This window comes from Ovis canadensis, chromosome 3 (genome assembly GCF_042477335.2).
Source record: "Ovis canadensis isolate MfBH-ARS-UI-01 breed Bighorn chromosome 3, ARS-UI_OviCan_v2, whole genome shotgun sequence".
NCBI classification, from domain to species: domain Eukaryota; kingdom Metazoa; phylum Chordata; class Mammalia; order Artiodactyla; family Bovidae; genus Ovis; species Ovis canadensis.
Genome location: NC_091247.1, coordinates 131,381,380 through 131,407,869, shown reverse-complemented (window position 1 = coordinate 131,407,869; position 26,490 = coordinate 131,381,380). Strand labels below are relative to the sequence as shown.

The 26,490-nt window shown below is 44.1% G+C and overlaps 1 protein-coding gene across 1 annotated transcript; it reads left to right on the top strand.

Annotated features, from left to right (window-relative positions):
- Nucleotides 1–800: 800 nt before the first annotated feature.
- DUSP6 (dual specificity phosphatase 6) lies at nt 801–5,730 on the top strand. Its single transcript, XM_069584169.1, has 3 exons — nt 801–2,143; nt 2,725–3,162; nt 4,188–5,730. The coding sequence occupies exons 1-3, from the start codon at nt 1,744–1,746 to the stop codon at nt 4,493–4,495; spliced, it is 1,146 nt and encodes a 381-aa protein (XP_069440270.1). The 5' UTR covers nt 801–1,743; the 3' UTR covers nt 4,496–5,730.
- The last annotated feature ends 20,760 nt before the right edge of the window (nt 5,731–26,490 follow it).

The window sequence follows — 26,490 nt, the reverse complement described above, 5'->3', positions numbered from 1 at the left end:
GGGTCCCTAGACGCTCGGCGCCAGCTGAACTGAGCTGCGGAGGCGGCGGATGCTCACGAGGAACGCGACGCGCAGGAGGGGGCAGTGTTCTGCCAGTGCCCCGCGACTTGCAAGGGAGGGGGTTGCTGCCCCGGGAAGGAAGGGGCTGACCCGGCGCGGGTTGTCGGGGTGGCTCCGTTCTGACATGCCTCGGTCTACAGTAAACCAATCGCCGAGCCAACTTGAGCCCCCGCAGCCTGCAGGCCTTGCGGGAGGACTTCCCCCACGCTTTGCGGGTGGTGGGGACAGCCTGCCTGGCTCCGCGTGCCTCGGTGCACCTCGTCCATGCAGCCCCCCCAGGGAGGCTCCTGTGTCTGGAAGCTGAGCTGGCTGCTCAGAAATGATTAACGAGCACTACCACCCAGTGCGCAGTGGGTGACGGCGGGGACCGGGGAGGGGGTGCTTGGATCCCCAGAACAATGGCTTATAACGCCCCACGCCGCCCCAGAGAAATAAAAGCATCAGACTGCCCAACGACTTTGTTCCTGCCGTCTCCACTGGTTTTTAAGAAATTAATTTAAAAGCTGTTTTTTTTTTTAAAAAGGCTTGCTTCCTATTATGTGGACTTCCAAGCATTTGATTGCTTGCTTAAAAATGTTTCAACAAAATCCTGGTTTGTTTCAAAAGATGTTGGATTAGCATTTAACACCTCATCGGTCACTAAAACACAGGCAGTTGACCAGCCCCAACAGAGCCTCGGCTAAAAGAACATCAGAGCAAACAGAGCCGGGCTTTTAAAACTGGCAAACAAATGCCACACACACTGCCTAAGGCGGGGGGAAGGGGGGCAATGGTGAACTCCAGTGCAAATGAGTTTAAAGGGAAGAAGTCAGCACAAGTTTTCCTAAAGCTAGCTTGCACTCACAGGCGTCGCGAACAAGGGCTTTTGTGCCCGCTAATTGCACCATTTGTGCGCGAAAGTTCCGACGCGAAGTGTGAACTCTCAACAGAAGGAAACACGAGACAACTGAAGTGCCCTGGTTTGTGTGCCCCGCTCCTCCTCCGCCGCCGCCTCCTCTTCTTTCTCCTTCCTCCCGCGGAGCCCGCTGTTGCAGCTTGTTTGCACTGGGGCTTATCCGGAGCGGAAATTCCTTTCCGTTTTTGTGAATGACAAACTCATTAACAATTCATCAACACAACCTGTTCCAGCCGGCCCGTCCCCACGGCAACAGCCCCTTCCGCAGAGCGCTCATTGGCTGGCCCGGAGAATGTATCCATTGAGACGCTCGCTGTTTGTATCCATTGAGGAGCTGCCTCGCGCAGGGGGTGTGCGAGCGCCGAGGCCAAGGGAGAGTGAGCAATCGAGGTTTGAATAATCCTAGGAGAAAGACGGCCGGGTGGATTTGAGGTGCAGTCTTGGAGGGAGGGATTAGGAGCCGCTGGACTTTCTTTTCTTTCCTCCCTTCTTAGTAGCACGGAGTCCGAATTAATTGGATTTCATTCACCCTGGAGGAACAAAACTGTCTGGGCAGCTTCATTCAGAGAGATTCATTGACACCGAGAACGAGCGGCTGCAGCCTGGTGCAGAGGGAACCGCCGGCTTCACTTCGGTCTCGCCTGCCCCAACCGCTATCCCGGCTTGGGAAGGGCGAGGTGGACTCCAACCCCGCTCCGAGAGCGGCGGCTTCCCGCGGCGCGCTCGGCCTCTGCCTGCCCCGAGGGGCGTCTGATAGGCACTCCGCCCTCTCCGGCAGCTCGACCCCCATGATAGATACGCTCAGACCCGTGCCCTTCGCGTCGGAAATGGCGATCAGCAAGACGGTGGCGTGGCTCAACGAGCAGCTGGAGCTGGGTAACGAGCGGCTGCTGTTGATGGACTGCCGGCCGCAGGAGCTGTACGAGTCGTCCCATATCGAGTCCGCCATCAACGTGGCCATCCCCGGGATCATGCTGCGGCGCCTGCAGAAGGGCAACCTGCCGGTGCGCGCGCTCTTCACGCGCGGCGAGGACCGGGACCGCTTCACCCGGCGCTGCGGCACCGATACCGTGGTGCTCTACGATGAGAGCAGCAGCGACTGGAACGAGAATACTGGCGGCGAGTCGGTGCTCGGGCTGCTGCTCAAGAAGCTCAAGGACGAGGGATGCCGGGCGTTCTACCTGGAAGGTACGAGCCGGGGAGCTCTGCGCAGGGGGGGCCAGGCAGAGGACACCGGGCTGCGGGCTGCAGGCCGGGCGCTCGGCCGGCGCTTCTGAACCCACTGCTGCGCCAGGGGTTGTCTGCCTGTCCCCCGGCTGCGAACCTCGCGCGTCCCGCACCCACGAGCTTGGCCCGCGAGGAACCGGCCCGCTTCCGGCCGCACTCTTGGGCCATTTCTTTCCGCCCACCTCTGTTTCCTACCCGAAATGTCCTCCACCTTTCCCTACTTTCTGTCATTCGGTTTTTGATTCAGATTTTGCAGGACGGTTGTGGTGCAGGTTGGCACCTTCTAACCCTTCAAGATATTCGGAAAAGTTGCCATTTTGTGCATTTCCGGATTCAAAAGAACGAGGGTTCCCAGGGGAGGCGGGCGCGTTTGTTCTGTTCCCAAGGGCGCACATTTAAGTATTTTTCTCTTATATTTGGTTTCGCGTGTAGGGACGTTGGTAGGGTTCTGTGGTGTGTTTCTGCGTGCGGCTGCGGCTCTCAAAGCTGTGAAAACTACTACGGGATCTCGGGTTACATGATTGTTTTTCTCCTCCTGGCAGGTGGTTTCAGTAAATTCCAAGCCGAGTTCGCCCTGCACTGCGAGACTAATCTAGACGGCTCGTGTAGCAGCAGCTCGCCACCGTTGCCAGTACTGGGGCTCGGGGGCCTGCGGATCAGCTCCGACTCCTCCTCGGACATTGAGTCTGACCTTGACCGAGACCCCAATAGTGCAACGGACTCGGATGGCAGCCCGCTGTCCAACAGTCAGCCTTCTTTCCCTGTGGAGATCTTGCCCTTCCTCTATTTGGGGTGTGCCAAGGACTCCACCAACCTGGACGTGTTGGAGGAGTTTGGCATCAAGTACATCTTGAACGTCACCCCCAACTTGCCGAATCTCTTTGAGAATGCAGGAGAGTTCAAATACAAGCAGATCCCCATCTCGGATCACTGGAGCCAAAACCTGTCCCAGTTTTTCCCTGAGGCCATTTCTTTCATAGGTGAGACTAATGGTCCATTCTTCCTCAGACTTTTAAACGCAGAATTCCTCACCATTCTTAAGAGTTTAAACTGTTCATCTTTCTGGCTGCTTGCTAATTTGTGGGACTACAGGTCTCAAATGTTCCAGGACCGTTCTTGATTCTGATATATCTTCTTCCTTAAAAAAAAAAAAAAAAAGTGCCTTTTGACAAGGTTGCAGACTACAGGTGTATTGCAAATTTTGTCTGTTTTTTGACTGACTCCAGTCATTTGTATGTAGACAGCAGGATTTTCCCACCATCTTTGGACTGGAGGAGGGCCAGATAGAAGTACTCTTGGTAGACAGGAATCCTAGCATGACTTTATAATTTTAAAAGACCAACCTGGGAGTTGTTTTAGGACAAGTTGGAAAGCTCTGTGAATGTGAGATGCTGTAATCCAACTGAATGTTACTGTGATACTGGTTCACAGTGAGACAGTGAGGGTAACCTGAGCCCAGCAGGAAGAACTGTGGGCTGAAAGCCTGGAGAAGCGAATCTCCAGGCATTGTAATGCATTTCCTATTACAAAGGAACTCATTTTCAGGCCATGTCGACATCCTGTTCCTCCTAATGGGCTGTCCCCTGTGACTTCCCTCTCTCTTTTTTGAAATGCCTGAATACCTCCATTGTTAGCTGCACAACAGTTGGAGAATAATTTAATAGACCCTTGCAGTCTGCTTGTCTGTATAAAAGGCATTCACGACCATATTGCAGGGTTTCTGGTATTCACATGCTGAGGCAAAGAATGCACACATTAAGGGGTTTTGTGTTGGCAGAAACTTAATACAAAAGCTCCCTTTTCAGAAAATATCTGAAATATGTAATTGTGCCCAGTGTACATGTTTTAGCTCAGTGATACATTTTCTGCTGCCTGCAGGGCTCAGCTGCCACACACAATTGTATTTTAATCTTTAGTAGTATTATTACTCAGGTTTTAGGCTGATCGTTCACAAAGGGGGATTTTTGGTCCACTGATATTTTTCCCTTTCTTTTTCTGTTTACAGATGAAGCCCGGGGCAAAAACTGTGGCGTCCTGGTGCATTGCTTAGCTGGCATCAGCCGCTCGGTCACTGTGACTGTGGCTTACCTTATGCAGAAGCTCAATCTGTCAATGAATGATGCTTATGACATTGTGAAGATGAAGAAATCCAACATCTCTCCCAACTTCAACTTCATGGGCCAGCTCCTGGACTTCGAGAGGACGCTGGGACTGAGCAGCCCCTGTGACAACCGCGTCCCCACACAGCAGCTCTATTTCACCACGCCCTCCAACCAGAATGTCTACCAGGTGGACTCTCTGCAATCCACGTGAAGGGCCCCCCCACTGGGATGTGTCCAGTCGATCTTTAGCAGTTTCTGTCAGCAGCAGCCGCCAGGCTGCTTTCTTTGTATGTGGCCCCAGGTGTTAACAGGACACCAGCTGTCTGTATTAGACAAGGTTACCACGTATGGAATTGGTTATTCCCAAGGGAGAGATTTGCTCCCTTCCTGTTGGAAGAACAGGACCCGCTGTATAGATAGAGGCAGTAGGTTTGCTCCACACCCCTGTGTACAGCCTACCCCTGCAGGGACTGGGATTCGAGGACTTCCAGGTACATAGGGTAGGACCAAATGGTAGGGTAGGAGCATGTGTTCTTTAGGGCCTTGTATGACTGTTTCTTTTGCATCTGGAACTGATTCTATATTGTCTTCAGTGAAGACCGATTCAATTTTGCATATAGAGGAGCCAAAGAGAGGTTTCAGCTCTGTGTTTGTAGTATCAGTTTGCAAAAAAAAAAAAAAAGAAAAGAAAAAAATAAATAAATAATCAGTCAAATGAATCTCATATTCCATTTGATTATTGTAAATATTTGATCTTAAATCACTTGACAGTGTTTGTTTGAACTGTGTTTTTCCTTTGATGGGTTTAAAAGAAATCATCCAAAGGGAGAGAGAGCAGTTTGCCACTTAAAAACAATGGAAACTTTTGCTCTTTTTGAATCCAAAGGATATATTTGCAGCATGCGCAACGCTACCAATTCCTGAATGACATTTTCATGGACACTTGATGATCATGGAGACCTTGTTATGGTGCAGTCTTCAGTCTCTCATATATCTTCCTTGTGACTTTTTTTCTCCTTAATGTAGTTTGACTCTGCCTTATCTTTGTAAATATTTTGATTTGTGTTGTCTCAAAGGGGATATCTTGGAAAGACACCAAAATCATGGGCTCACTTTTTTTGTTGTTGAAACTTCAGCTGTGCTAAACAGTATCTTACCTCTGTACAAAATTCTTCAGGGAGTGTCACCTCAAATGCAATATTTTGGGTTGGTTTCTTTCCTTTTTAAAAACAATTTGTGTGAAACTGGAAGCGTGTGCGCGTGCGTGTGTGTGTGTGTGTGTGTGTGTGTGAGCATGGGTACTCATTCGATAGGTGACATGCATATGATTGTGCAGGAAGGAGACAAGTGGCTCCGTATGTTGATGGTATAAAGTTCTGAGCTGAAATTTTATTATAAGAATGTAAAACCTTAAATTATTAATAAATAACTATTTTGGCTATCAAATGTGTATTTTTTCAAAATCTCTCCTTAATTGTACTTAGATATGAAGTGATACATTTTAGGATTTTTCAGTTGGGGATTGATACTGGCTTATTTAAAATACATGTAGGAATATTGGGGCAAAGTTCTCATCTCAAACTATTACCAAGAAGTCTTCAGGTACGGTTTATGAAATTAGCCTTTTGCTTCAAGTAAAAGTGACATAATGGAAGGGATTGACTATATCATTTCCTATGAGTGTGAGTGTGAAATTCTCTTAGTTGTGTCAGATTCTTTGTGGTCCCATGGGCTATAGCCCACGGGGCTCTGCTGTCCATGGAATTCTCCAGGTGAGAATACTGGAGTGGGCAGCCATTCTTTTCTCCAGAGGATCTTCCCAACCCAGGGCTTGAACCAGGGTCTCTTGCATTGCAGGCAGATTCTTTACCATCTGAGCCACCAGGGAAGTTCATAGTCATTCCTATGGACAAAATATAGTAAGTCTGGCCTATTTAAGAAAACTGTGATGCTCTTGAAGGAAAATGGTATCATAAGAGCGTAGCTTTCTGAAATTACAATATTTAGATATTCATGAATAGTCACAAAGAGAAGGCATCAGAATAACAAAACGACAGCATTAACCTCTCTTGATTTTCCCTGTCAGGGTCTTCTGCTCAGTAATACACATACCAGGAAAAAAGTAGAGAGAATTATTTCTCTGGTTTGTAAGTGGCACTTCTATCTGCAAATTCTAGTCTTGGAATAGTAAATGAATCAGGGATGGTGTCTCCCCTTTCTGGTGTACATGGCAGAGCACAGCTAACCGTTCTCCCTGAGACTGGATGTGGCCACAATTTCATATTAGCGCTTGAAGCATCACCACTCCTGTCCTAATGTGCTTTGTGCTTAACTAATTTAGAATGTGGGCCAGAAACCCCTGTTGAAAAAAAATTTTTTTATGCTGAGGTTATTTTGAACCATTAATTTTCAAGGTAAAGGCTTAATATTCTGTCATTTCCCTCAGGACATCCCTCACCGTGTCCCGAGTGTCAAAGTACACAAAAGTGTATGAAATCAAAAGAACTAGAACGTACATTTCCAGCCCTTTTTGAATGAGCTTAGTCCCTTTGTCTGCAGTGGAGAGAAAAATGAGCTTTTCACTCACACGGTACATATGAGGTGTCAGTTGGATTATCTGCTAGGAGGCAAATAACCCTGATTCTATGACAATTGTATCAAGCTGTCCTGTGTGACTTTTAGCAGCTAAGCATGTACAAAAGGCAGAAACAGTGCAGAAAAATACCAAGTCAGTCCCTCCCATTTGGGTGCCCTGAGTCAGCCGGAGCTCCGAAAGGAGAAGTGGGTTGCAGTTCAACTTGGCTCGTGTTAATCCGGTTCTGAACGGTTTCCGCTCCTGGCATTCCCTAAACTGCCTCTTCAAAGTAGGGATTTGCGAGCAGCCTTAGCAATTTCCTGTCCAGCTGCAGCTCGAGTAGCTGTGTGCTTTTCTCCTCCCTTCTCTTTTCTCTGATTTCTTTTCTCTTTTCTCTTTCTTCTCTCTTTAATACGGGCGGTGGATAATTTTAGTGCATTTCCTCTTTGTGGATTATCGTCTCCTTTCCTTCTAGAACTTGCAAACACTGAGTTCCTTCGGCTCTGCTCAAGCCGACAGCTGGCCTCCCCAGCACTTCCTCTCGGTTCACTGTGGGTTTGTTGTTTGTCAGTCCACTTCTGAAATTAATAATGTTTTCTGGCCCAATGCCACAAGCCATTACCACAAAGGGGAAGTAACACATATGAATAGCAGGAAGCCACGCAGGGTCACAGTGTGAGCTGAGCTTGTGGTGGGAGCATAATTGAGCCCAGCTCATTCAGCAAGTGTCTGACATCGATTTGGGGGAGACGGAGCTCCCTGCCTTTAAGCAGCTTAAGCTGTGAAAAAAAAAAAAGTTTCCAATAAATTGGTAGCAAATGGTCTTTGTCATCAGTGCAAATAAGAGAGGGAGCAAGGAGAGTTTAGGGCCCCCATAAAGTTGCAATGTTAGGGATTTCTCCCCCTTCTCCTGGTATATTGTTTCATAAGGCTGGTGAACAGAGTCAGGGCCAGCTTCTCTCCATTGCCACAAAGGGCCTCATGTTAAATGGGGATTTTTATGGTTCACACAGGCCAGAAGATTCAAAGAGCTATTCTCTTTCTTTTTCTTCTCTGGAAGGTGGAAAGGTTGTAAACGACAGCGTGGGCCCCCACCTCACCCTGCGCCTTCCTTTCTCCAGGCCGGCCCTGTTCCTTTGGTGCCTTTGTGCTTGCAGGAGCCCCCGTGAAGGCGATCGTTTTGCATCTTGGAGTTGGGCTCACTTCCTGAATGGAGCCCTGCACGGTTACTAGGGCAACCTTTGCCAGCAGCTGCAGCTCCCCGGCCTCCCCCCTCACCTGCTGTCCCCGTTAGTGGCTTCCTCAGATCTCTGAGCCAGCTACCTTTCCTGGGCTTCTGCAGGGAGCTGGGGGAGGCGGTGACTTTCTTGGAGGTTTTTCTGCAGGTTTCCTGGGACTGCTGGAGACTTAGAAAATGTATTGCTTAATGGTCAAAATTGGTCTTAGGGTTAATATCAGACTGCGGAAGGGTTATCTGGGAATAGAAATACCAGCACAACCTTCAAAGGAGTGAAAACGGAGGCTTGCTTGACCCAACAATTAGAAGCCCTAAACTCTCACTCTCACTGATGAATCAGAAGCCCTGAGCGAGTTACCCAATCTCACTGCATCTTTCTCTCTCTCTCTTTTTTCTTGTCTGTAAAGTGAGAGTTTTTCTCTTTCATTGTAGGATTCTCTTATCCATTCCAATGTTCTGGTACACATACTAAATGGTAAAATGAGCTGCAGATCAGGGGAAACAAATAACATTTACTGAGGGTATTAGATACTGTACTTCATGTACAATATTATCTCATTTAATCCTCAAAGCAGCTTTGAGATGAGTCCTATTATTATCCTGATTTTCAATGAGGAAACTGAGGCAGGGAGAGGCCAGCAGAGCCTACGGTCACCTCGTGGGAATTGGTACAAATGAGCTTTGAAGCTTTAGCTCTTCCTGTTGCAAAACTGCTTGTCATCAGAATTTTCTCTTCTTTGTAAAGTCCTGTGATGCTGACTAGGAAGTGGTGACCCCATTTCACAGCCGAGGAAGTGGAGGAAACAGGGGTTAAGTGACCTGCCAAATCAAACCCAAATCAACAGAGTCAGGGGACCCTAGCTGAAGTGTCGTCGGAGAGAAGTCTGGCTGCCTAGACGATGCCACCCTCCCTCTACTGGAGAAGTTGCTCTGTCTTGGGCCTATGGGCCCAGAATTACAAACCGGATTTTTCTAAGGATCTCTAGAGCAGCTAGCAACAGGCCAGCTGGCCCTGACCCTTGCCCATACTCCCCTTTCAGGATTACACAAGTGAACTGGCCCCAGAGAGAGTCACTTCCTCCCTGTGATCCAGTTGGAAGAAAACTTGCCTGGTGATGGGGCAGGAGGGGAGGGGAGGAGGGGGAGGAGGGGGAGGGGGAGAGAGGGAACCGTGGAGAGAAGCAGAATAAGAGAGGCATGTTAGAAGCAAACGGAGAGCAGAGTACGAGGGCAGATCATGTGAAGGCTGGCTGTAACTAAATACTCTTGAAAAGTCATCTAAAATCTCAATCTTCAGACTTCAGACTGCTTCAGAAGGATTATTTTGGGTATACATTTATATGCCGTTCCTCACATACAAGATTCCGCAGACTTTCAAATACACATACTCCTCGCGTGTTCCTACCGCAGTGGTCCCTGAATTAGTCTGGTTTTGGTGATGGAATCTCAAAACTTCTTCAAAGTCCATAATTGATTTCCTAAGAGTATTTAAGGGCACAGAACAAAGTTCAAACAATTCACAAATATTTATCCAGGCCTTGATCTGTGTTGCACTGCTTGGATGAAACAAGGTTAAAATAAAAAGTAACCGAAGACTTAACAGGCCCTCAAAGGCTGATGAAGACAAAGTCATGTTTCAAAGTGTAACCTCTCAATTTTTCTGCTGGTGCTCTAAGTCAAAGCGGAAGCCCAAAGGAGCTATTGGGCAAGTACTTGTATGTCCTTATCTGAGGCAACAGTCAAAATTATATATATATATATATATATATATATATATATATATATATATATATATATGTATGTATATGTATATGTATATATATATTTTTTTACCTCATGGACGGTAGCCCATTAGGCTCCTCTGTCCATGGAATTCTCTAGACAAGAATACTGGAATAGGTAACCATTCCCTTCTCCAGGGGATCTTCCCAAGCCAGGGACTGAACCCAGGTCTTCTGCATTGCAGGCAGATTCTTTACTGTCTGAACCACCAGGGAAGCCCTTAGATCTGATATTTTATTTTTATATGTGAAAGGATTATTAGCCCACATGTTTGCAGTTTGGCCCACCCACTTCCCTATTTTGTCATGGAAAATACCTTTAGAAACTGCAGGCTTTTAATAATGAGAAGTTTTGGCCTACTGTACCTCCAGAAATGAACTCTCAGGCACACAAAGGGAAAAAGGAAAAATACACACGATTTGATAATGACATCCTCAAAAGCACTAAGCCAAAAAAAAGGTACTTCTTCTAACTAGAATTCTCCTTTTCCTGCATTTGGAGACAAACTAAGTATTTATTACAGTAAGGATTTTCCACTAAGTCTAGTTTACTTCCTATTGCAAAATGCTAACAGGATAAGGAAGAAAGAGGGGAGGGTACAGAAGAGGTTCTTTGGCAGCACATAACTCCAAGGACAATTGTAGCAGGCATATCCCTTTCTCTTATGTTCTGGCTATTATTGCTATGTAACAAACTAGCCCCGAACTTAGTGGCTTAAACAACAATCATTAATTTTGTTCATAGGTCTGCATTAGAAGGGATCTCAGCAGGGACGTCTGGTCTGTGCTCAGGGCCATATTAGTTGGGGTAGTTTGACTGCAACCCAGAAGCTCTGTTTCCAAGATGGTGCCTTCACATGGCTGGCAAGTTGGTGCAGAGAGCTCAGCCACCAGCTGGTGCCAATGATTCTTTTTCATATGGTCTAAATTTCCTCCCAGCATGATGTCTGAGTTCCATGGGTGAAAAAGTGAGAGAGTTAGGTGGGAACTGTGTTGACTTTTAGGATGCAGGCTCACAAAGGTAGTCACACAACGGTCTACAAGATTTGAGGTGAGGAGATGAAGGAGGGGCAAGAGTCTGGAAAAGCCCATGGGATGGATCATATGGCTACAACCATTTTTGAAAAACAGAGACTGCCACAACGTATGTGGAAGCTGCTTGAATTTGGGACTCTAAGAAGTAATAATGAGCCCCCAGATTAGTCTCATGATCCTATCTGAAAAGATTATAGTTGTCAACAAGGCTGCAGCTATTCTTTTAACTGAACTCTTTTTCTTCTGCCTCTAATGTTCCTAGGGTAGGCATACCATTGAAACAGTAACAAAAATTAACCCATGAAATAAAATATGAAACAGTTTGCAAAAGAAAGTTAACGCTTTCATTTGGGCCAAAGGAAATGTTATATTTGTGATAGATTCAACCAAGTTATTGAATCTAGCGATAGTTCATTATTTTCATGCAAAATACTATTCTATTGTATTTCATAGTGTTCCATTGTAGCAGACCCTCGTACACAGACAGACAGTTGGGCTTTTTCCAGTTTTAACTATGATGAACAGTACTGCTAAGAACAGCTTTGTGCATCGACCCTGATACCCATGTGCACACACTTCTCTGGGAATAGAAAAGGAATGGAGTAGGCATAGGCTGTGTAGATCCCCAATAATGGCAAATTCTTTTCAAAGTGGTTGTACCCGTTTACAATACCATCAACAGTATTTGAGTTTTTGTAGTTTCACATTTTTGTCAACAGTTGATACTGTCAGACTTGTTTTGGTTGTCGTTCATCTAGAAGGTACGAAATGGTTATTTATTATGATTTTCACTTTCAGTATTCTGATTCCTCACAAGGTTGAGCCTTTGTTCAGTGTTGACTGGCCAAAGGATATGCATTTTATTTTGAAAAGTTCCTGTTTAAGCCTCTTGCCAAGTTTTTGATTGCATAACCTCTGTTTTTTTGTATTGATTTAAGAGCTTCCCCGGTGGCTCGGTCAGTAAAGAATCCGCCTGCACTGGGGGAGATCTCGGCTCAATCCCTGGGTTGGGAAGATCTCCTAGAGGAGGGCATGGCAACCCACTCCAGTGTCCTTGCCTGGAGAACCTCCATGGACAGAGGAGCCCGATGGGCTGCAGTCCGTGGGGTCGCACAGAGTTAGAAACGACTGAGTGACTAAGACCAGCACAAGGAATGCTTTGATGTCCTAAGCACTAGTCCCTTATTGATTATACGCATTGAAAATATCAGTGCAGTGATTTTCAAACTTTGTCCCTCTGGTGCGTCTCAGGGAAGGGCGTAGGCACCTTTGGTGGCAGGCTATATATTGTATCACTCTGAAAGATGTTCATCAGAAAGACAATGACAAAAATGGCAGTGGCTACTCTGTATAACCTTTTACATGGAGGCCTTAGGGACTCATGGGGCTTGTGGGCAAAAAGGTTTGAAAACCACTGAATCTGTTTTAACAAACATGGAAACAGAGTCAGAAAGATTGAGTTGAAAGAATAGCTACTTTCGATTACCTGGGGCTGGTGTAGAAGCATTTTGGGGTGTACTAAATCTTGTATCAAGTTTGAAGAGAGCTATGTTTTTCACAGACATGAAAACGATGCTACGGTTATAGGTGATGAATTATGCCTAGACTTGGAAGTAGTAAAAGACAAATTCTTTGTAAGGCATGGCAAAAGTATTTTTAAAGTCATAAACCAGCAAAAATCAGGATGCCCAGGTATATGGGGGGCTGAAATTCAAAAAGAGTTTGCAGAGAGTAGAAAAAATAGTGACTTTTGGTTGGCCTTGTCTGCCTTCCCAGTAACATCTTAAACTGGAAAATCTCCAGCTCTCTCCTCCTGTGCTGTTGTTTCTTGTGTCTCCTTTACTACTCACACACTTTTCTTTCGACACTTCTGATCATCAAACGTGCAGAGGAATTTCCCCACACCAAGTAATCTTCTGTGACACCAGCTGGATGTCCTACAATTAAACCCCATTTGACACTATATGTTTAAAGACAGTGGCAGATTCCTTAGCATCAGGGCTGAAACCCCCCAAGACTGTTCCTACCCCACTTCAGATGCTAATAGCAAGTAGAAGGTCACAGCTACCTACCACTTCAGCCCAACACATGGCCACAAATCAGAGGGTCCCATGACCTTCTTCCCAGATTCAGTCAGTTTGCTAGAGCAGCTCACAGAACCCAAGGCAATGATTAATTATGTTTTTTAAAAAATGTATAATTTCTTTTAAAATATATATTATTTATTATATTTATATATATTATATTTATTATTTATTTATTTGGGGGGCTGTGGTAGGTTTTCATTGTTGGGTGAGCTTTTCCCTAGTTGGGGAGAGTGGGGGGCTACCTACTCTTGTTTCAGTTCGCAGTGGCCTCTGCTGTTGGGGAGCGTGGGCTCTAGAGCACACAGCTTCAGTATTTGTGGCACATGGGCTTGATCATTGAGGTCTGAGGGCTCTGGAGCACAGGCTCAGTAGCTGTGGCACACAGGCCTAGCTTCTCTGTGGCATGTGGGATCTTCCTAGACCAAGGATTGAACCTGTGTCTCCTGCCTTGGCAGGTAGATTCCTAACCACTGAGCTACCAGGGAAGCCCCTCGCTGGTTTCTCAAAGGGTGTGATAAAGCAGGCAGTTGTGCCCCAGGGAAGAGATACACAGGGCAAGGTCTAGGGTCTCAGCAAAAGGGTATGTCTCTGTGGTCTTAGCTCCTTTTCAGCAAGAATGTGTTCACCGGACAGGAAGCTCTTGAAACTCCGTACTATTGGAATTTTTATGGATGTTTTGTTGAGTAGGCATGATCAATCATTAACTTCATTTTCAGCCCTTTTCCTTTCTCAAGATAATGGGAGGCAGGGCTGAAAATTCCAATCTAATCATGACTTATTCCTTCCGATAACCGGTCCTCATCCAAGAGCCCACACGGAGTCCTCTTATTAAAACAAAAGACTGTCTTATCCCCCAGGAAATTACAGGGTTTCAAGAGCCCTGTGTCAGGAACTGGGGACAGAGACCAATATATATATTGCTTATTATAAATCACAATATCACACATCTGATTACAGAATCCTACTGTCTATGTTGGAGAATTAGCTTCAGAGGCCTATAATAGAGAACAAAAACCAAAAATGATCAAAACCCATGAGGACTGATTCTCTCCTGTGAAAGTCAGGAGGTGGAAAATCCTGGCCTCGTTGGACCACTTCACAGGCTCCTTTAAGAATCAGGTTCCTTCTAGCTTTGATTCCCACAGTCACAAAGCAGAGGCTCTGCTGGTCATCACATTCACATTCTAGTCAGTAAGAAGGAGGATGGAGAGACAGAAAAAGAGGACACCCCTCGCAGAGTCTGTTCCCTCAAAGAATCTTCCAGGAAATCCTGTACCATACTTGTCGTCTGCGCACTCGGCACCCAGAGTTATCCACATGGCCATAACTAGAGAGACTGCAGAATACAGACTCTATGTAGCTGGGCACGTGCGTCCCCTAATATGTAACTGAGGTTCTGTTACTGGGAAAAAAGGGGAGGCTGAATATTACTTTCTCACTTCATTCCTGGGGAAAACCCCACCCACCACTCTAGGGGGCAGGTCCGTGACCCAGGCCAGGGCAAGGGTGCTGCATTTTCCCATTGCAGTGATTGATTCAGGGATAAAACATGATTCAAATTCAATCACTCTTATTACTCTCTGGATTTTTCCATGGAAAGGATTTTCTCTTAAGGTTGCTAAGCCCTAAACCTACTGAGTTAGAATTGCTAGACATGAGGCCTGGGGATCTGTTTTTTAATAAAAGGTCTGCAGGTAGTTCTTTGATTGACCAGTTTGGGAATTGCTAATATGTCATGTATATTAAGACAGTAGTTAATTTAATCTAGTATCTCCTGTCTCAGGATCTTCAAAGAACAGTGTGAAAGGGAGATTGCTAGGTATCTTTCATAATATGAGCATCAAAAGATGGGGCATATATTAATAATTTAGTTCTAACTGCACAGTAAGCTTTTAGGTGCCGCTGACGATAGACTCTCTTAGAAATATGATTTTTTCTAGTTTATTATTTGCCTTATACAATAGCATTTGAATATATGCATCATCTTAGAAATACTTTGTTTTAATTTCACCAAGATTTATAGGCCTGCTGTTCTCACTGGACTGTGCTCACTTTATCAGAACCCTCTGATCTTAAAGAAGAGAAAAATAGGAAGCTCTGTGATGTTATGGACTCTGAACCACCAACTCTTGTATTTTGTCTTTTCCGGTTTAAAGTTCTCTGATTTCTTTAAAAATTCTAAAAATTTTAAGTGCCCTTTGGATACGTCCAGGTTTGTTATGACATTTTTGAAGTTTAAAGACTGGCACTTGACCCCGTATTTCTGTAGCAAATGAATTCTGGCGTCTCTGTGTGTATGTGTGTGTGCGTGTGTGCAAGCGCTTATGAGATTGTGCTTTCTATTTTGTTTTTAACATCCTTCCTGATGATGCTTGCTTTTGTGACTGCCACAATACTTTGGACCTCCTTCTTCGGGGAATGGGCTGCGATGATGCCATCATCCTTTTCCTGGATCACGTCTGCACTCGGAGGCCCTGGTCTCCTGAGAACAAGGTGGGTTGCCTTTTCCTGCGGGCACTACCTGTGGCTCCCTCCACTGAGCGTCAATGTTCTCTGCCCACTCGTACATCTCTGTGAGACCTTCCTCATGTTTATTCTTGTCAGGTTGGTATTTCAATTGCCAGAGAGTCTTGGCATCATTTATAAATTTGAGATTTCACTTTACTGATGGCTACATTGCTTTTGGTAAATGGTAACTTGTCCACATACAGCTTCATGCAACACAGATTTTTTAATATATCCTCAAACAGAAGAGTGATTATCCCTTTAATGTGCCCTGATAGTATCCATCAGTAATTCACAGGTAATAATAGAATCTGATTAAAAGTAGTGAGTCTTTTATGAAAATATAGCTTCATAAAATATATATAATTTCGAAAAATTCTTGCTCTCTGTCTAACTTCAATTCCAGTGAAATTTCTACTCCCAAATCCATCTCAGAAGGACATTTTGGAATTGCCACTGACTTTTATATAAAGCTTCATATTTTTCAGGCTCTCCTAACACCTTGACAAAAGAAATCTAGAGTTTAAAAAAAAAAAAGTGGCTGGCTGAGTGAACCCATAGAATATCTCAGAGCAGATATGATTCTTAGCTGTAAATGAAGATTACAAGCTCCGTGAATGGATTCCATCTTCCCAGATGAGACTCCAGATCTGTCACTTACTTTCCCTGTGAACTTGAACAAGTTATTTAGTCTCTCTGAGCCTTGGGTGTCCTCATCTGAACAATGGGAATAATACCAACACTTAGGTGATGGACCTGTTGTGAAAATTGAATGAGAAAATTGACGTAAAGCACTTAGTAAAAATGAATTATGATTGTAAGCCTCTGGGGAGTTCATTTAATAATAAACAAAGTGTTTGTTCAAAGAATATTCTGGGGGCTATAAAAAGATAAACTAGATACAAATCTTGACCTTTTAGCCTTGAAATGAAGCGAATAAGGAACGTAAGTCATTGTGGGTACAGAGCGACAAATAGCCTCAAGTTAAGAACATAGATTCTGGATTTAAACTCCTGCAGGTTCAAATCTTGGCTTCATTAACCTTAGACCAGTTCCTTCACTTCATTAATTTTTTTCTCTTCTCTTCTGTAAAGAGATGGAGATTGTGCTTAGCACCTTGGCTGGCATATAGAAACTGATGTCACCTATTTCCATCCAAGAGATCCAGAAGCAGTACTACAGCAATTGAGAGGACGAGGGGAATGTTTTTGTTTTTTTTTCTGTTTGGGGAAGGGAAGCCTCATGAAAAACTTCCTGAAATTGCTACTGGACCACAAAGTCAGTTTGAAAATTTACCAGAGAATACACACTGAGCTTCCCAGCGTCAGGTTTCCCAGGTGGTTCAGTGATAAAAGAACCCTCCCGCCAGTGCAGGAGAGTCAGGAGATGGGGGTTCAGCAACCTGAGCTGGGAAGATCATCTGGAGTGAAAAGTGGCTACCCACTCCAGTATTCTTGCCTGGAAAATTCCAAAGACAGAAGAGCCTGGTGGGCTGCAGTCCATGGGGTCACAAAGAGTCAGACACAGCTGAGCACCGACATACATATTGAGCTATTATCATGAGGCTGGTCCAACTATCCTTTGAGGTAGGTTTTATAGAGATTTAAAATTCCTGTCTTCCAGATGAGAAAACAGAAGTCAGAGCATTTAAATCGAGTCGTTTGCTGGTATTTCTTCACAGATCGGTCTGACTCCAAAGCCCAGGTTGTTAACATCTGTTTCGTCCTCCACAGCAATGTGGATATTGCCTGTCTCACTGGTCCACTTCCTTCCCAGCTCGGGGATCAGGACATTGGGAGAGCTGAATCCATCACTGCAAGGCTGCTGACCAGCAGTGAATCAGACTCAAGGAAGCTTGTGGCTTATTTTATCCAGGTCTTATTAGGGTCAAGACAAATATCCTGACTTCGTGGTAAAACAAACGAAACAAAACCTACCCAAACCAAACCAAACCAAACCAGACCGAACCTACACCTTTTCAGTCACTTGAATGTTGAAGTCCATTGAATGCTGCTGAGTGATCCTGACAAATTCCTCTCCTCTGGCAGCCTTTTCCTTGTCTTTTTTCAGGAACTCCAACACCCTCCATGCATCAGTCAAGCTAGGAACTACAGCTAATTCAAACACAAATTATTCATATTACTTGCAGATTAGATTCCTTGTTCTATCCTAATTCCTTTATGGGAGACAGGAAAAGCTCTAGTTTCAGCAACAGCACATTGACAGACCACTTTCTGATAGTAAAAACAGAATCTGCATTTTTTTGAGCCTTTCCTTTGGGCTAGGTTGTGTGCTATTTGCCGACTATCTCCTCTAATCTTTGGTAACTTCTTTGTGAGGCAGATATTACTCTCATGAAGTGGTTAAGTACCAACTTCCCTGATAGCTCAGCAGTAAAGAATCTGCCTGCAATGCAGGAGCTGCGGGAGACGTGGGTTCCATCGGGAAGATCCTTTGGAGGAGGGCATGGCAACCTACTCCGGTATTCTTGCCTGGAGAATCCCATGGAAAGAGGAGCCTGGAGGGCTACCGTCCATAAGGTCACAAAAAGTTGGACAGGACTGAAGAGACTTAGCACACATGCACAGTTGTTAAGTACAAGGGCTCTCAAATTAGATTGCTAGGTTCAAATCCTGACTCCATCACTTACCAGCTGTCTGACTTTAAGAAAATTGATTAATATCTCTATGTCTCTGTTTTCTTTTCTGGAAAATAAAAATACTATAGAGATGTGGTGGGAAACAAACAAATTAACACACGATAGTGTCTTGCTTGTTTTAATTAATTAATACATGTTAGCACTTTTGAGGTTGGAGAAGGAAATGGCAACCCACTCCAGTGTTCTTGCCTGGAGAATCCCAGGGATGGTGGAGCCTGGTGGTCTGCCATCTATGGGGTCGCACAGAGTCGGACACGACTGAAGAGACTTAGCAGCAGCACTTTTGAGGAGGAAATAAATTTTCCTCTAACTTCATAGGTTTAATGATTGGAAGCTTGTGAATTAAATGGACAAAAGACAGACTGGCAAGAGAAAAGATAAACTTTTATTCACTTATGTTTGCAGTAGTTCACAGAAAACTATGACTCCAGGAAGTGGTTAAAATTTAGGGCTTTTTTACCATCTTAATAGTGGAAGAGGAGGGAGAGAAGGGCACTTGTGGGAAAACAGACTTTTAAGAAAGGAAAACGGGCCCTTAGGAGAATAAAGGGGAGATATTGTAATTTCGTGACAATGTCTGTTAAGGTCATTTCCTAGTGCTGACTTCTCTCCAGCAAAAGACGTCAATTTTCGCTGGGTGGTTAAACTCCGGGCAGGGCATTTATGACAGCTGAATTCTTTTGGGAAGCTCTGCTTTTAGGCAGGTAAAGGGAGTTTTGGAAACAGACTCTTCCCAGTGGTATATTCTGGATTCCTTCCATTCTTATCAAGTCCATTTGGCAGATGGGCAAATGGAGGCTTAGAGAGATTGACTTACCTGTGACCACCAAGGCAGTCCCGATGCTGGGAAAGATAGAGAGCAGGAGGAGGAGATGACAGGATGACACTGTTGGATGGCATCACTGACTCAACGGACATGAATTTGAGCAAACTCTGGGAGATAATGAAGGACAGAGAAGCCTGGAGTGCTGCAGTCCTCGGGGTCACAAACAGTTGGACACAACTAAGTGTCTGAACAACAACCAAGGCCGTAAAAGGTGGAACTGGGATTTGAACTCAGGTTTCTGTGACCTCAGAACTTTGATCTTTCCATTGTGCATGATCAGAGATGGAGAAACTATAATCTCGTGGCAAAATTCTTAGAAAATATACTTTTTTTTTCAAATGAATTTGACATACCTGGCCTTCAACTTCATCAGTTTTGCAAAATGAGGTTTTGAATAATATAACCTTGCAGGGCCTCCCTACCTCAAAATTATTATTGATTTTAGGTGTTGTAGCATAACCTTTCACTGGAGAAGAAATTATGGTCATGTTTCTAAGAATGTAGCAGAGGAGACACTTTGATGTGTGTAGGCTCATGAGCTTGCAAGCTGGGAGCTCATGTGGTCTCCTCACGTGTGTACACCTGCGGATGTGGTTGAGTTGTGAAACTGAGCAGGAAGGACCCTGTAAGGCTTCTGGGCACAGAAGTTTTCTGTCCTGCCTTTTCTTGACCCCAGCCTCCATGACTTTCCCTGAGTTCCAAAGGGCAGATTTGAACACTTGCTAATTCAGGAAAGGAAGGGATGCAAACACAGGGGAAGGGTAGCCAGGAAATCTCAGTGCAACCTTGGGGCAGAGTCCTGGTTCCACCTCAAGGGATACACATATCTTTAAGCTTGTTAAGATGGCAACATTCCTCATATCAGAGAAAGACCACTTGAGGCTACATTAAAGGAACCAGAGAAACTTATCAAGAAGACGATCTGAGACTAGATTAGAGGACTGGAGGCCCTGCACATACCCTAATTTTATCTTAATCTGTAAATCCCACCCTTTGAACTGCTGCTGTAAAACTCCTCATCAAATCCTCCTGGGTTTGGACACAGTTTTCATGAGCAAGAGCCCATTGTGTCCCCCTTTGCCTGGCAAAGCAATAAAGCCATTTTTTTTCTACTTCATCCAAAACTCTGTTCCTGAGATTCAGTTTGGCACCCGGCGCACAGAGGCTGAGCTTTCAGCATCAGTTGCTCTGAAAAGAATGACTGTCACTGGAAGGAAAAGGGACGATCCTAAGATGTCGATAGTTGAATTGTTTATTTCTGTCACACATGCTGTTGACCTTGGATTCTGCATGTCCTCAGGGAGTGTCTCTCTCTAAGGTCATTTCCAAAAGGTGATTGGCAAGGGAAGTCCTTCTGAAAGAGATAAGTGGCTTCTTAAAGTAAACTCAGAATAAATGGACTACAAATTCTGTTTACTAAATATTTCCTGGTTGATGGACTGTAACGTGCAGCCCTGCATGGCATTTGAGGAGCGGAAGAAAGAAGAGGTTGAATTCTGTCTCTGTATCGTTTGGGAAAGGCCTTTGGAAACTGCTCCAGATGGGAGATTACATAATTTCAGAGCAGTAACTCAAATCTATAGAAAAAGATGCTACTGTCTGGTGATGTGTTTACATTGGAGACTGCTGAGACCTGTGCGAGGCTTTTGTTTTCAAATTCTTTTTTTTTTAAATTTTTTGACCAGTTCTCAAGGCATGTAGGTTATTTGTTCTCCAAGCAGGGATTGAACCTCAGGCCTTGCAATGGAAGCAGAGAGTCTTAACCATTGGCCTGCCAGGGAAGCCCCTTGTGTGAGAGGCTTTTGAAAGCTTGCAGTACAATTTGTTAATTGTATTCTTTGTAGTTTAAATCTGTATAATTCCTTGCACCGACACAAAATTTTCTGCATGTGCAGCTTGCTTCGTTTGTGCTAAATACACTTTGCATTTTGTGCGGTTGCATTTCAACATCACAAGGTTCTGCTGCTGGTTATTCTAACCAAAGGCTTTTTCCTTCCCACTTTGAGAACAGATTGGAAGGCTGGATGCTTGAGCCAGAGCCAGCTGAGTCAAACAGTTTAAAATTTTTTTCCCTCTTCTTTCTCTTTTTTAAAAAATATCTCTTTTTTTCATTTCCTTTTCTGACAATGGGTCTTAGTGATGTTAATTTAGTAGCAGGATTCTTTTTTTTTTTAAATGAATTTATTTGTTTTAATTGGAGGATAATTACTTTATAATATTGTGATGGTTTTTGCCATACATCAACATGAATTGGCCTCAGATATATCTGTGTCCCCCCATCCTGAACCCCCCTCTCACCTCCCTCTGTACCCTATCCCTCTGGGTTGTTCCAGAGCACTGGTTTGGGGAGCCCAGTAGCAGGATTCTTATACTGAGTCCAATTTTTCAAGACGATTTCTTCAGTCTCAGGATGGGACTGATCTAAAGTTTGATTGTCTGATGCAGTGAAGCCTATAATTAAACCAAAAAATAAGCTAATGTGGGAAGAGAAGGCAAAGGATTACTAGTTGAGACCCAAAGTTGTAAGATACTAAAAGAAAAAAAATTGACTTTTTTAAATCCCATGTGAGATGGAAAAAAAAAAAAAAAACAAACCCAAAACCCAAACAACCAAGCCAACCAAACAAAACATAAGACTTGGCTTCTAAAGACAAGGCTCACTTTCAAAAAGGAAGAGAAAATCCATTTATTTAGGCACCTGTCAAGAAGCTTGTTCTTCCCACCGAAATAAATCACCGGTGTACCCACTGGGAAGCCCACCTAAAATAAAATAATAAAATCCTAATAAAATGCTCAGATTAAGGAATAGAGTTCAAAGCATTAAAAAAACCCAAAACCTCAAATTCTCTTTCCTTAAACCACATTTCTCCTCATATCTTCCCTACAAATTGATTCATTCACGTTTGTAAATGAAATAAAAAAAGCGGCCCAACTTTAGTTTCTCTTGGGAATGGGACTTGAGGCTGCCTGAGCTGTTTCTTCTATCTTTTTGTGACTTTCTGATGACTGAAGAGTTCCACACACTTTGTTTAAGTCCTCTCCCGGACTCAAATCTGCACGTTGGTGGGATTTGGTTTTCGTTTTGCTTTAATGGCTCCTCTGAACCTTACTCATTCGGCAATCCTACTCACTACCTTTCTTGTTTTTCTAATCTTTAAGGGTAATAGCCCACGTCCCCCTCCCCAGCAGCCAGGCTCTTAGGGATTAAGGGTGATTGATTGATTTACAGTTTTCCTTGTTTTGTTTGGCTAGTTTGGTTGTTTTGTTTTCTTCTCACGGGGGTTAAAAGCCAAACGGTGTTTTTCTTATTACTTTGGATCTCAGCTAGCAATCCTCTGAATTCTCGTCCTAGATTAGCCCTTGTTTTTTAGCATAACTATAGTGAAAAATTATAAACCAGTCAAAAGTTTGACAAAACATATTTGGGGTGTTAAAAGTATGCATAAGGGATTTTTGCATTTTTACATAAACAGCATTATCGTCACATATTTTTCCACAACCAGCTTTTCCAACTTCAAAAATTTATTAAGAACTTCTTTCATCTTCTCTAAGTATAGCTTTGTTTCATTAAAACAGACTTTTTTATTACATTGTAGTCAATGACACAAATGTGCAATAATTTATATGATTGACCTGTTATTGAGGAACATTAGCTTGTTTACAATTTTTCACTATGATCAGCAGTACTATAATGAAAATCATTGGTTTATTCTGGCTTAATTGTTTCCTTTGGATAAATTCCTGGAAGTGGAATGACTGGGTCAATGGCCTCACACATTGTATATCTGATTCATATTGCCTGCTTGCCCTCTGCCTGAGCCTTGGGCCATTATCTCATTGGACATTGTCACTCTTTTTGCTCTGACTCAGTCAGTAAGGTGGCACCTATTTTGGAAGCTGAGGATCTCTCCACCACAGTTAGAAGACCATACAATGCCAGATCAAACTTTCTGATGGCAAAAATATGAAAGATATGAAAAGTAGGGAGAAAGAGGAGGACGCAATGACTTTTCTGCCTCCAGCTTTGGTTTCTCCTTGATTTCATGAGATGGAAGTAGAAGAAGCAATTAATGCAAGAGAGAAATGTGTAAATCTGGTCTAGGGTATGTTTACCTCGGATCTCTCTACTCTTCAACTTTTCTCAGGAAAAGCAAGAGCCCCCCAGTTTTGTTCCCTCCATAGGAGAAACATTGCAGAAGATAGTATCTCAGTACAGGAATGCACAGGGTAGGGTGGAGATGGGCTGGGAAATTGATTGAGGGCCAGCCCTCTATATTCCAGGTGCTTTACATATATTGCCTCATTTAATCCCCCACAACAACCCTAGTGGGTAGTGGTGTTATCACCTTTAATTTGAATTTTCAGAGGAGGGACCCTAAGCTCTCAGAGGGTAAGCCCAGGCTATCGGAAGCATAGCATCTGGATTAGGTGGGGGTGGTGAGGTATCCGCCTTAAGGATCAGTTTTGTCATCTGGCACACATGCTAAGGGAGTAGGGGCCTGGGTGTGGGGCAGGGAGGAGCATGGGGAAGAGGGTGGGGACAATGGATGTCCCTGGGGGACAAATGCCTTTGTGAGCCTCGGGGAATCTGCTGGCTGTGTCTCTGTGTTCATAGATCAAGACTCAGGATTGTCCTAAGACGCCCTTTGCTTTTGGCGACAGTAGGGCCTATGTTTGTTTCCAGAAATCGCAGTCACCATCACAATGAGGCTATGTTCATATGTAATCGGGTTTGACAGGAATTAATTTTTAATAAGAGGTTCCATTCAGACAAACAACTGCCCTGCAGGGCTGCGCCAGGGTCAGTTGCCCAGGGCCGGGCACTGGCACAGTGCGTGCCCTTGACTGTGGCCTGGGGAGTACGTGTGTGTGCCTGTGTGTGTGTGTGAGTGTAGAGGGGGAGTAGGAGTTGGGATGGGGTTACTGATTAGTCTTAGATCTTAAGTGAGGACCAAGCATTGGTCTTAGCAGAGACTGGAAGAGACAGCTGGCCATTTAGAATTTCTACCAAGAATAAACATGGAGCCCCTCAGGAAACCCATTTTGGTTCTTCATAACAGATTAGAGGCTTAGGGTGTTCTGTTCACTGTGGTCTTGTTCGGCATCATTTACTCTGTGTTGTTACTTAATCTTAACGACAGTCTTACATGGTACAGTGTCAGTGGCCCCATATTGCAGATGAGGAAAACCGAGTCTCAGAGAAGACAGACTAGACAGACTACAACCAGAAAGCACGGAGGTAGACGCTACACTCTCACTGCTGAATCATTTCATGTCCCCTTTGTGGGGATGAATCTCCATCCTTAACGTTTCTCTGAGGACCAGTTATTGAAGTTTGGGAAGCACTCACGCTCAAACTCTGACATCACATTAAACAACCACATTTATTTATGACCACTTTTCTCCCGAGTCACATAAACTCTATGTCACTCACATCCCTTATCTGTTACTAACACCAATAAGGCGAATTTCATACCAGTTTTTGAAGATCTGGGCCTTCTGTGTTTTCTCTGTTAGAGGCTGCTTCCTTTTTATTGAAGAAATGCATACTTTTGGGAAGCTTTCATTGTCTCGTTTTTTTTTTTGGGTCCTGCGAAAAGGCAGAATCTCAAGGCTCTTCTTTTTCAGTGTGGGCGGGCCTGCCATTTCCAGCACTGCAGACTTATCCTCCAGCCACCCCCAAAACATTTATCAGGAGATGTGACTTCTCTCTGAAATTACACAGGTTGGTTTAAAAATAGACGGCAGGGTTTCCCTCCGCAGGGAATGCTGTCAGTCTGCCCACTTCTGACAGCCACTTCTACCTCCCTTCTTTGGTACATGTCAGAGCATTTTTATCTTGAAAAAAAAAAAAGTGTTGTGCTTAACTAAACTGAAATTACCAAAAAGGTTCATCTGAAGCATCTAAGGGTGTCTTAAAAAAAAAATGCTTCAGTTTCCTGATTAAGAATCATGCACAATTTGGTTTTCTATGCCTCACCATCTTTACAGGGGCATTGTTAGCATGAAAATGAATTTTAAAAATACATTCTAGCGGAGGCGGGTGTCCTGACATGAAGAGTTCTGTTCTGTGTGGAAGGAGACTCGGCTGGGAGCATGAAGTAGCTTTCTTGCTGGGAATAGATCAGCTTGCATCCTGAGTGCAGTGAAGGGAGATAAAAAGTTAAACAAATAGCCCTAAGACAAAACAAATGAAAACAAAGCAAATAAAAATAAGATTTGGAAGTAAAAACAGATTAACTGAAAAAAAAAAAAAGGAAAAAACAAACCCCAAAACTATCCCACATAGAAATGCTGGGAAAGTGAAATGGGGCTTCCGACTTGGGTAAATAATCTCTAGTCAAAATCTTTTCAAAATGATACGACTGGTTGAAACATCTTGTCCTTTGTGTGCGGGAATATAAAAATCTCTGTTTCCTGCCCCGCCCCCCCCCCAATCTTTTCCCCCTCGTTCTTCTCCTCCTATCTGTACTGTCTGTTCCTCCCTTATATGGCTGTTCTCGGAAGTCCAGGAATTTGAGTGTTATGTGAAAGGCTAATTCTAATTGGGCTCAGGGACATTCCTGTCAAATGGGAGATGTATGGGTGTCATCCTGTGAAAGATCAACACTCTCAGCATCTGCTATTCTGCATCCCTCTTTCATCCCAGTCTCTCTAAATACCAGGCTTAGCTAAATGGCCTAACAGCCCATTATTCCCTCCCTGAGACCCCTCTTTTCAGCCACTGTTTCTTTAATTAGCAGGATAAGGGTGATTCCCTAGCATTTCTTTCCCATTGTAACTTTGCAAAAAGGTGTTTATTATCTCACTGATTCCACACAAAACCCTGTGAGATAAGGAGGGCAGGAATTCTTCAATCATGTTTGCTTCATAGAGACCTGGGGCTCTCATAGGTTCTGGTTATGGCTTACGATCGCACAGCTCATTAACAGCAGAGTCCATTTCCCCTCTTTTAGTCCCAGGCTCCTCGTCGCCTTCGCTGGGTGGTTTTCCCTAAACAGAATGCTTCCTGACTTTGGACATCAGACGCTATTTGTGGATCCAAGTTAGAGATTATTTTGTAATGTGAAAGCTCTCCCAGGTTTATGCCTCCATATTAAAGAAACTTTTCTTGTCTCAATCTGAATGACTTCCTGCTTTCGGAGGTGTATTAATTTCATTCATTCAACAAGTATTTACACAGACTTAGTTTGAGCATATAGCAGTGAAAAACAAACAAATTCTTTACCCTCCCGGTGCTTATGTTTCAGTGGAGGAGACCAAGAATTTAAATAAAGAAATAAGTATATATATGATAGGCCTGGTGGTAAGAAGTGGAAAGAAAGAAAAACAAGGTCAATGAAGTATTGTGCATTTATATGAGATGGCCAGGGAAGATTTCTTTGTTACAGAGATATTTGATGAGACACCTGAGGATCTGAGGAAGTGGGAGCTCCAGATATTTGGATGAGGAGGCAGCATTGTAGGGAAGATGATGGCATGTGCAGAGGCCCTGGCATGG